Genomic DNA, 12,323 nt, shown 5'->3' with positions numbered 1-12,323 from the left:
CCGTGTTCCCGCGGTGCGGGGGCGGCGCTGCGGCCGCGAGGTGTCGCTGCCGGGCCGCGGGAGGCCGCTGCCGCCCGTGCCCTCCGCCACGGGCCTGAGGAGAGCCCTGCGGGGCGGGGCGGGGCTGCCGGGCAGGTGCCGGGCAGCGCCGGGGGGAGGCTCCGCCGCTCGGGGCAGGCTCCTCCGCAGCCTTCCCACGGCGCTGTCAGGAGGCAGCCGCAGCTCCGGCGGTGTCCGGCTGGTGGCCGAGGCGGTGCCGTGCGGCGGTGGCGGTGGCGATGGCCGCGTCGTCCCTTCAGGCGCAGCAGCCGCTGCGGTGCGGCGTGAGGCTGCTCTTCCTCAACGAGGAGCTCCTGGCGGGGCTGCGGCTCGCCAGCCCCAGCCAGAAAGCCCTGCAGCTGGAGCTGCAGCCGGGAGAGGACGCCAAGCTGATCGTGACAGACGGTAAAGTGCCTAAGCCGCCAGTGGGGTTCGTAGCTGTGCGGGTAGAGCCGGGCAGAGCCCCGTTCAGATTTTGGTCTGTGCAGGCTGATAAATGGGCTGGCATTGAAAGCTGAAGCAAACTCTCCCTGATTCCGCACGGTGGGATGACTGGGGAAAAGCAGCAACTGCTGTATCTATAGGAAGTAATGAAATATGCTGTCAACGAGGTGGGTGAACATGAGCGCAGTCCTACACAGGTCGAGACACACAGCGCTTGTTGGGACTGATTTGTGAAGAGTGAGCTGAGTGACTTCGGACAAGATTGCTGAAATATACGGGTTACAGTCTAGTTTAGGTTTGGGTCAGCCATGTTAAAGGTTGGACTTGATAATCTTAGAGGTCTTTTCCAATCTAAAGGATTCTATGATTCCATCTGAATAAACCAGTACGCGAACAGCTCAAATTCAATCTATGTCAATATGACATATTGAGGTATGTCATATACTCAATGTTTGCTTGTATTATCAGATACTTAACATGCCATTTAAGGAAGTGTGAATGACATAAACTAACCACTAACCACAAGATCTGCTTCCAACTTAGGTTGTATTAATTTGATGTAGTTAATGTTGTTGTATTGGTCTTTCATTTCACATATGCTCATTCTTGCATGCAAGCGTATGAAAGACCTGCTGGAACTGGGTAACATTGTTACCAGATTTTTTATTGGAAGGGCTCACATAGAACACAACTGAAAACTCTGAAGATGCAGAAGGGATTTTAAAAAATACTTTTGTATTTATTTTAACACTTCAGTGTTGCCAGGCATTCACTGAAGACTTGTCTGGTAAATTTTGAAAGAGGGTGCATCTTTGAACATCAATATACAGCTATGCTATTCTTGGTAAAAGGGGGGAACTGCAAACCTGTTCTAAAGTGCAAGCTATTTTCTTTCCTCTTCTTCATTTCATAAGAAGATGTTGAAGCTATGCCCTACCAGACATAACACAGATATATACATAACACAAATCTTTTCAGCGGTATCTGGGAGTTCAGTAACAATGTTTGAATACTTTGTGCATTAGATGGGAGAAACAATCTGCAAACACCTAGTTTGAAATACTCTAGTTCTGCCAGTGTAGTGTGTTTGTCTATAGTTACCTCTATACTCAGAAATCAAGACAACTACTCTATATCCTCTGGAAGGAGTTGGAAGCTGTAGAATTTCTCTATAAGTGGAACCACTGGTTGTGACCCTGAGAGATGCACAAACTCATAGATAAACACAAGATGTTGAAACAGGAAAGAATGAAGGATTGTGCTTTACCAGGCAAAGACTTTCTCCCATCTCCCTGATGGGAGAGAGAAAGAAACTCCACAATGTGTTGGTAATATATGTAGAGTGAGAAGAAGCACTGGACTTTATAAAGTACAGGCGCCAAAGGCAGGATGCAAGTACACTTCTGAATGCTATACAGTGGGCCCAGTGCTACAGCCATTTGAGGGCAGGGTCCATCAGGTTTTCTGGTGAGTTGTCCAGCACTTTCTTGGAGACCTCTCCTCTCCAAGGAGAGCTGGAAACTGATGCCTCTTGCGGAGGAATAGTGTCAGTAAGACGGATGATCACCAGGTACTACTGATTGTCTGAGATGGTTCGTAACATCTGATTCAGGTCTGAAAACATTGACTGCCAAACTACTCTTGAAATGTTGTCAGCTGCTGCTGAGAGGACTCAGACCTGCTGTTAAAATATTTCTGAGGGTGTTGAACAGAATAAGTCCTGTTGTTTGTGGCTTTGTGCATTGGTTTGGGAGGATGTGATACAAAAAATGTGGCTTGTAGCAGTTTTATGGAATGCTCATAACAGAATTGCGGAAGTCCTGATATGAATAGATAGAACATCTTGGAAGAAAGGAGAAACTGGTGTCTAGGATGTGCTCCTGAGAGACCAAGAGAAAAACCAGAACTGCAACCTACTTGGATAAAGGGAAGCTTAGGAGCAGATGGCTGAGTGTAGTACAATGCAAATGTAGCAGTGTGGTGGCTTCTCTGAGACTGGGAGACCTCTTGGATTCCTTTTCCTGTGATAAGGTTTGGTATGTAAGCAAGTGACGATCTTAAACTAAGTTCTAATTGAAGGCTTCAAACCCAAATTTGGCAGTCTGGAATTTTTTCTTAGCTGCAGCAGTCCTTTAATTATTCCATATTCCTGCTTAGGTGTTCTGAAAAAATACCGGTTAGCTACTGGTTCTCTGAAGTATTTTTCCCCACATTACCTGACAGTTCTATAGGCAATTAAAACAATGTGCCTTGAATCCTCTTTAAGAACACACTGTTAACTCCTTGGAGCCATGCACTGACTTCTGTTCCTACCATTGCGATATTGTTGTCCTCTTGCAAGTATCAAGGATATAAATACAGACGAGATTTAAGCTTCCAAAGAACAAAACATGTCTACCTCCGCATTATGTAGTAGAAGTTGATAATATTGTGCTCAGTCATGGTGTTTCTCTGATGAAACAAGGTTTACAGCTATTGAGGCTCAGGATAGGAAGTGGTGGCTAATAGTTGCAGCTTCCATGTATTTCTGCATAAAGGTCCAAGTTCTGTAGAAGTGCACAGTGTACCAGCTTTTCACTCATTAATTTGTTTTTCCTCAGGTTACTAAGAAAAACAAATATATGGTATCTTTTTAGGAAACGGTTCATTGCTATGCCTCATAGTTTACAGTGACGGAGGGAAAGAGAGAAGCTTTTGTGTGCATGTATGTGATTCAAGGGATAGTTCAAGAAGAAATCAGTTCAATAGCAGTCTAGCAAATAATGTAGTTTTCTCTCTAGTTGTGTTCAGAATAAACATAGTGATACCTGAGTAGGCTGCTTTGCAAACTTCCTTTTTGTTCAGTGTACCTGTATAGTAGCTAGATGAAACTGGGAGGGCAGAAATTCTTTCTTCTGAAAAATAAGCAAGCAGTCTTCTTTGAAATTCTGCTCTGTGTGTGTGTGTGTTTTTTTTCCCTTGCCTTTCATATTTCAGTACCTGCAAAGAGCTTTTTAGTTGTAAATGACAGACATAAAATTGTGAGACTACTAAATGTTCTCATTTGTTTTCAATTGAAAGATTAGGAAGTCTGCAATAAATTTGTGTTTTGTTCTTTATATGTTAGGTGACGTCAGAAAAGAACTTGAACCTTACATAAACTGCCGGGTAAATGCTATCCTTTCAATTTTTGTTACAGTGTCTTCACATGTACTTAAATTTTTAATATTTTTCTAACTATGGCTGATCAGAAACTATGAGCAACTATGGATGGCATGAATTTTGGAAGAATTGATACAGTAAGTAAAAGCCCCAAAGAAAGTTACATTTTACATTGTCACTCATGTTTAAGATCCATCACATCATCTAAAAAGTTGCCTCTCTGAATTCCAACTTCGGAACTCTAGGAAAAATAACAACCATTTTTGGTTGAGTTATTGATAATTTATTTTTTCTTAATTTGTCACATACTCTTCAGGAAGTAATACTGTGCCTGAAGAAGCATATGAAAAGTCCCAGTCATCAGTGGTGTTCCTCAGGGTACTGTTTTGGAGCCCATCCTCTTTAACATCTTTATTGATGACTTGGATGAGGGAATTGAGTGCACCCTCAGTACATTTGCAGAGGACACCAAGTTTGCGGGAAGTGTCAATCTGCCAGAGGGTAGGAAGGCCCTGCAGAGGGACCTGGACAAGATGGGTCGATGTGCAGAGGTCAATGGGATGAGGTTCAACATGGCTAAGTGCTGAGTCCTGAACTTTGGTCACAACAACCCCATGCAATGCTGCAGACTTCACGCAGAGTGGCTGGAAAGCTGTGCAAAGGAAAAGGATCTTGGGATGCTGGTTGATGCTCCCATGAACATGAGCCAGCAGTGTGCCCAGGTGGCCAAGAAGGCCAATGGCATCCTGGCTTGTACCAGGAATAGCGTACCCAGGAGGACCAGGGAGGTGATCGCCCCCCTGTACTCTGCTTTGATGTGAGGCTGCACTTCGAGTGCCATGTTCAGCTTTGGGCACCTCACTACAAGAAGTATCTTGTAGTATCTCAAAGCCTACTGTTGAGGCCCTGGAGCATGTCCAGAGAAGGGCTACGAAGCTGGTGAAGGGCCTGAAACACAAGTCCTGTGAGCAGCGGCTGAGGGCACTGGGGTTTGTTTAGTCTGGAGAAGAGAAGAGAAGGCTCAGGGGAGACATTATTGCTCTCTACAACTACCTGAAAGGAAGGTGTGGGGAGATGGGGGTCGGCCTCTTCTCGCAGATAACTAGTGATAGGACTAGAGGGAATGGCCTCAAGTTGTGCCAGGGGAGGTTTAGGTTGGGAATGAGGAGACATTTCTTCTCAGAAAGAGCAGTCACCGTCAGGCACTGGAAGGGGTTGCTGAGGGAGGTGGTGGTGTAAACATCCCTGGGGGTGTTTAAGGAAAGGTTGGACGTGGTGCTTAGGGACATGGTTTAGTGGGTGACATTGGTAGTAGGGGGACGGTTGGACCAGATGATCTTGGAGGTCTTTTTCCAACCTTAATGGTTCTATGATAGGCAAATCATCTCCCAGCTACTTCAGAAAATTAACTGCAGAGAAGATGGATAGTCAGTAGGGAGTACTAACTATCTCACAGGATGCGATAAACTGTTGAGAGCCACTGCTGCCTTTTGTCTTAATAAGTACTAATACTGTTAGCCATATATTTAAGTTTTATAAAATTACATAAGTGGGAAAGTATGCAGCATTGATGGACTCAAACTGAATGTGTTCTATTTGTGCTCTAGAACACAGGTGATAATTAAAACTTTGTAGCTTGGAAAAACTCATCACTGCAAGCTACTCCAGTTCCACCAACTCAGTGGAAACAAAACAGAGATGGTAGTGAGTTTCAGGCACTATTGATCTGGACTGGATGTGAACCATTAACCACAAGAGATAAATTCTGCATTCTTTCACTTGGTCCCTGCTTAATTACACACATGCAGTACCTTCTAGCTGAATATATTGTGTAATATTTTCCTATCACATACTGAGAACAGTGTTAAATCCTAAAACATTAGGAGACTAGGAAAATAAAATAATTCTCGTATGAGCTGAAATGCAAAAGTATCAGGATTGGATACCCTAGAAAATGTATTAATAGTGTGAATGGTCATTTATGGTCTGATACTGTACGTTCACATGCAGTTGCTACTAGTATCGGCATCCCCATTGTGCTGGGAGAGGGCAACCACTGTGATCCGTTCTAAACAGTAGATCTGATGTAGTTTGACATTTCTTTTTCCACCATGAAAATCTTCATTTTTTTCTAGTGTGGAAAAATCAATTGCTGGAGAAAGTTTGAATAGATCACAATTGCTAGAGAAAGTTTGAATAGATCACTTAGTTAACATTTTATACATAAAAGTCATGTACACTCTGACATGGAGGTGATATGGAAGCTTTTAGCTGCCCTTTCCCTCTTCTTTCAATATCCATCAGGGGAACACAAAAGGTTTGGAGGGGTAGGTGGGAGGTCGTAAAGAAAGCACTTAACATTTGTATAAATTATAATGGTTATTTTCAGGCCTTTTTTGTTTACTTTTCATTTTCCCTGCCCCTCCTAAAGGGATATTGCATAAGCAGAATAGTGCATTTGAAGGAATTGTAGTGTTGTTGAACATTGTATGATTAGAAACAGTAATCCTGTTTTGTTTGTTCGTTTGTTTTCTTTTAACTGTTTCATATCATAGTACTAAGCATTCTAGTGGTTAGTTGAGTAGATAAATCCTTAAATTTAAGTTCTAAAGGATCTTTTTGTTATTTCTCCAGTGTATTTTTTTTCTTTCTTCCCTACAGAAGCTTGTTGGTTTTTTTTGAAATATGTAAGTAGCTTGCTAGTCAATATGGTCTTGTTGTATCTGCAAGGAGATGTAGATAAAGGAGAAGTGTCAGTTCTGCAGTAGGAGCATGCCTCACCATTAAAATTAAAAGCACTCATTTTTTGTATTTGCATGAATATAGATGTACATATATATATATATATATATATATATAAACAGGCGTGTGTTTGTATAAGTAAGTAGGTAAGTATATAGAGAGATAGTAAAGACTGAATAAAGAAGTTTGATAACTAACTTGAAAGACTACAGTGGACTCTGGGTAGCTTGTTTGTGGTTGTTGCTGTTGATGGGATTTGATTTTATTTTATTTTTTAATGTATTTATTATCTGTGTGTTTGCATGTGTGTGTTTTGTTTGCTTCCTCTTTTTTTCTTTTACTTTTTGGTGATGACGATGATTATTATTTTGCTTCTCCCATCTTAATTAACTCTTGTTAGGCTTTTTTATTATACCACCACATTGCATGTACTGTATATTAAATGTGGTGCTCTGGCTAGGGATACCTGGGGATATAGGGAAGCCTGATCTCAGTTCTGTGCTCTCCTATGAAGTGTCTGCCTCAACGATACAGCTAATCTGTCTGTAAAAATGTGGTGATAAAACTTCTTGACCCATCAGCCATGTGGTAAAGCTAAATGTTTAAAGTTGTGTGGTGCTTAGAAACAGTGGCAATGAGACCATTTGTAGATGGATTGAAATATCTTTATAGTGTATGATGCTGGTACTGGAAGTGTTAGAGCTTAATGTACTGTAAATAGCATCATCTATAATGATGAGAAGCCACTATATTTGCCCAGCCTTATTATCCTGTTAGTGTATTTGCCCTCTGAACCAGTTCCTTCTCGCATGCCTGCAATTTTAAGGTGCAATTTGATGGCCTTTATGCTGTTGCTGTTAGTACAGCTTTCTAGGAAAAAAAAAAAAAAAAGAAAAAAAAAATGAATTTTGTATGTTTGCTTTTAAATGTTTTGCAGTGCTGCTCAGATACCTAAACCAAAACAGAATAGTTATTTCTTAAGGAGTTCAGAGCCTAACTAGAACATAGGGATTTTAAAAAGTCAGTAGGGAGTAAAGGAAGAGATCCTTGTTTTGTTTGTTTGTTTGTTTGTTTTCCTCTAGATTGCAAAGCTAATAAAGAAGCATGCCTTACTAGACAGTTTTGTGTGTTTTTTGTGTCACATGAAGTGTCACAGTAGTCTAGGTTGAGTTTAACATATGTCAGCCCTCTGAAATACATTTACTTTTCTGAGTTTGTTTTTGAGGAAAGAAGGGAAATTATTCAGGTTTTTATGGGGATTGGTTTATTTAGAATCATATAATCATAGAATGGCTTGGGTTGGAAGGAACCTTAAAGGTCAACCCGTTCTAATCCCCAACCATGGGGGGGATTATCCCTTCCACCAGACAATGTTGCTCAAAATCCCATCCAGCCTGGCTTTGAACATTTCCAGGGATGGGACATCCACAGCTTCTCCGGGCAACCTGTGCCAGTGCCTCACCACTCTCTGAGTAAAGAATTTTTTCATTATATATAATCTATACCCACCCTCTTTTAGTTTAAAGCCATTCCCCCTTGTCCTATCACTACACTCCCTGACAAAGAGTCCCTCCCCAGCTTTATTGTAGACCCCCTTTAGGTACTGGAAGGCCACTATAAGGTCTCCCCGTAGCCTTCTCTTTTCCAGGCTGAACAATCCCAGCTCCATCAGCCTGTCTTAACAGGAAAGGAACTCCAGCCCCTTGATTATCCTTGTAGCCCTTATTTGGGCTCATTCCGATACTTCTGTGTTTTTCTTGTTCTGGGGGCTCCAGAGCTGAACACAGTGCTCCAGGTGGGATCTTACAAGAGCAGAGCTGAGGGGAAGAATCACCTCCTTCCACCTGCTGGCAAGACATCTTTTGATGCAGCGCAGGATCTGGTTGGTTTTCTGGGCTGCAAGTACGCTTGGCTGGCTCATGTCAAACTTCTCATCCACCAACACCCCTGGGTGCTTCTCATAAGGCCTGCTCTCAATCCATTCTCCACTCAGCCTGTATTTGTGCTGATCCAGGTGCACTATTTTGCTCAGTTGAACTGCATACACAGAGAAAATGTATGGGTAGATGCCAAAAGGATTTCATTCAAAACGTGGTAATACTAGTGGGAAAGTTTTCACTAATTTCAAGGGAGCCTTATGATGCTTCTGCCTGTCTCTTCTCCAACCAAAACCAAGTAAAAGGATCAGTGTATTTATCATAAAAGCAATGAAAAGTCAACTGAAAACTTTGGTCAGGGAGATGTTTTCATAGCTGGCAGAGCTTCTGCACTGCAATGTATTTTAGTGCAGTGAACCTGTACTCCTCTCTCATACAATAAAAGTCTCTACTGGTTTAGTCCTGTGAACTGAAGATGACTGAACTAGTTTTCTAAAAACACAAAAAGATTTCTATATAGTTGTGGTGTCAAAACTGTACCCTCACAGGTCACCTCTACATGTTTGTATTAACATAATAAAAGTCCTATTACTGGTGCATTTTGATGGTATTTTCCTATCCTGTCTTGAATTTTCTGTGTGTGAATTTTCATTTATTTAGTCTCTGGGTAGAACTGACTCTGTGTACATATACATTTAGATTGTGAGGTAAGTAAGTCCAAGGTAAATTATATTATCCTTTCAATAATCTTACATGCTATGTATAAATTAGTTAAGGTCTCTGCATCTGAAAACACAACATGAACATTTTATATCCTTCTCTGTTCAGCTGTTTAGTTTTCAGTGAGGCTGACAGAAACCCCTATTCTGCAAAAATCTATACTAGTTATTTTGTCTCTGTGATTTATTGCCATTAAATTCAGTTGGCAGTATTCCTGAAAGTAGCATGGGTGTCATTACCTCTGCATGTGTCCATAGGATCAGGTTCTTTGTAGCCAGAAAACAAATTGCAACTGTTTAATAATAGACATCTGGAAAGCAAACCATCTGCACTGAGGCCAACATGGCCTGATCATTTTGGTGCCATCTGCTTGAATAACATATTCTTCTGGCAGCTAAAGAGTGTGCATTAGAGAGAGGCATTCCATACATTTCACACAGTCATACGCACAGAATGTTTCAAATACGCAGTGGGTTTTGCTGAATGTGGACCTAATTTAAGGTGTTTTCTAAAATGGTAGCAGAAACGCTGTATTAGCAGCTTAGTTTTCCTAAATGCATGTCTGCTTGTTTGATTTCCTAATGATGTAAATGTGTACAAGGCAGTGCAGGGGCAGGCAATGATAATAGGTCCCAACAAGGGTGGGACATATTTAATAGAAAGAAGTTCCAATTATTTGTCCAGATATAGGAATTCTTGAATATCTACTAGTTACCATGCTCTGTGTTTAAAAATTCGGAACTTCACCATACACAGCGACTATGCCTTTCCGAGTAGAAAGTAATACTGTGTTGTCTGCATGAATTTTTGTCAAATCATACATCAAAAACATTCATGAAGCAAATAAAATATTTCTAAAATGGAAAAACTACTTCAAATATATCACGTATAATTAAGATGTACTAAGCTAATAAAATAAGGTATTTCTGCTGTTTTGGAAACAGCAGCCGTAAATGACTGAAAATTACAGACTACTTAGCAAACTACAGGATACTGAGGTAAGGCAATAAAAATTACTGCTGTCCTGGGGATGTCTGGGTCTTGTTTCTTTGTTTCTTGATACCTCTCACCAGTTCATAAAAATGTAAAACACTGTCTTGTTTTCTTGTTTAACAAATCATGTATTGGGCAGTGACTACAGTTTCTTAATTTCCCTAATTTTAAGTTGCTAGTCATAAACAGAAGATTACTTTCATTAGATATTCATGGATAAGAGATTCTTAATTTAATGCTCTCCTTCATTTCTTTATCACTATTAAAAGAGGAAGTTTCCAGGAAACAAACAACCTTTTTTATTATTATTTATTTATTCTATTATTTATATTTGATAATAATTTGCATTGGCTAATAAATATTTAGGCATTTTAATCTGTTAGTTTACTCCTCAGTACAAAATGGAAGAAGCTTGATTATCAAGGTGATAGATTAATTGCTGCTGGCATTTTTTGCTGCACTTCACCCATTAATTCTTTTAAAAGTGCTGCTGCTAATTGTGGTGTACAGTCCAGAGAGCACTGTGCTTTTCAATCTATAGTCTTGTTATAATTTAAATACAGATGGTCAAAAGGCATGTATCGTTGTAGCTTTTCTTTGATAGTTTTATGGTATTTTATTCTTTCTAAATCTTATTTATATAAAAGTGTAGCTGAATTATAATGATACTCTCAAAATGTATGGACATAAAATAAGCAAAATTTAAGCAGAAGTGAATATATTTTATTGAAATTAGAAATTTCAATAAAATTTTTGCAATGTGAGGAAACAAGCCTGGCCTTCTCTTTCTGCAAATTTGGTAACTTTACACCAGGCCCTTCCTCTCCAAGAAGTTTTTGTATAAAAAAGGAGATTCATTGACCCATTAAATTTCAAGCCAAGTAAACACCAGTAGCATGACATTAGCAGTATGAGGTATTATGAAATGCTATTTTTGACTTTTTTATTCTATGTCCTTTAAAAGTACAAGGAAGTAGCATATACATTACCATTGTATTTGCATGTCTCGCTTGACAGCTCAGTGCTATAATGCTTCTATGTCACTAATCTACAGTAATTTAGCATAGTATACTATTATTAATACTTTCTAATTTGAAGTTAATGAAACTGTTTGTTTGTAGCAGAACAGTAACAACAGTAATTCTTAATACTCTGTTAGAGATACTGGTGTATAATTCATTATTCATTTCTCAGACTGGAAAGACTGAGAAAGTTCAATGTTATTTAAATGTGTTTATAAAAAGTAATTTCTCTGAAGGTCAGTATAGTTCAGTTAAAGCAGTTCTTATATTCTGTCCTTCAAATCACATTCCTGGTGTGGTTATTTTTAGAATACTTGCTTGAGCTCTGAGTATCTTATAAACTACATCCAAGCCAGTCAGGATACCAAGAGGGCAGTAGTCCTAAACTGTCAGCATTGTGAATCTATGTCACAAAGATTCACTACACTTTCTGATGCTGTTTTTTTGTCATGTATTAGGCTATTAGGCTTTAAATCGTGCAGTTAATATTTAGAGCAGTCATCAATACTGAGATTACAGGCAAAAGGAAGTTGTTGGGTAAGGTGGGTTGCATATTGGAAAAAAAAAAATCAGAGCCCTTGGTTCTAAATATCAACTATATCAACTTGCTGTCCTCTTTTTTTTTTTTTTTTTTTTTTTGTAAAATAAATTATGTTTTTTGTTATCAATGTTATCAAGCATGACTCATTCCACCATTGCTTTCTGTGTAGTTTTCTGAATAGCTCTGAATGTCTCTGTGTTTGTACCTCACACATGAAATGATGCAGGCACTTATCCTTATTCTTCATGCAAAAGGTCAAGCACCTAAAAAAAATACTGAGGTAAATTAGCACATTTAATTAGTGAAAGTTAAGATCTAAGTTCACTTAATATGCATACCTACATATTTAAGGACTAGTCAAAAGCCTGGTGATATCAGTAGAAGTCTTACAGGAGTACTGCAACAAATCCGTATTTTCAAGTTTTGAAAGGGGGTCAATATTATCAATAGCAGCCTTGGCTGTACCAATCATGGAATAACAATTTGAAGATCTGGAGTGGAGACAGAAGAGTAGCAGAGGACAGATTATGGATAGAAGAGAGCAGACGTGCTGCTCAGGGAACTGGTAGGTATGATCCCATAAGAGGCAACTCTGAAAGATGAAGGAGCTCAAGAGCTCACAGATCTTTAAGGACAGCATCCTCCCAGCACTCAAACAGTGTATCCAGATAGGATGAAGAAAAGAACCAGGAGATCGTTTTGGCTAAATAGGGAATTCATAACAGAGATGCAGTGTAGAGCTGATGCGTACAGGAAAGCAGAGACAGGCTACACAAAAGCAGTGTAGAAACTTTGTCCAGTCCT

At 39.9% G+C, this 12,323-nt stretch overlaps 1 protein-coding gene across 1 annotated transcript in view; it reads left to right on the top strand.

Moving 5' to 3' along the window:
* Nucleotides 1-278: 278 nt before the first annotated feature.
* Nucleotides 279-12,323, top strand: part of LOC311221088 (histone-arginine methyltransferase CARM1-like) — a gene marked incomplete at both ends in the record, with an annotated part of 67,780 nt that continues 55,735 nt past the window's right edge. Inside the window, one exon of the mRNA XM_084304847.1 lies at nt 279-444. Coding sequence (XP_084160973.1) covers nt 279-444 — 166 coding nt within the window. The remainder of the gene's footprint in view (nt 445-12,323) is intronic.

Source organism: Netta rufina (assembly GCF_964035555.1).
Source record: "Netta rufina genome assembly, chromosome: Z".
Lineage (NCBI taxonomy): Eukaryota > Metazoa > Chordata > Aves > Anseriformes > Anatidae > Netta > Netta rufina.
This window is presented reverse-complemented; position numbering and strand designations above follow the sequence as displayed.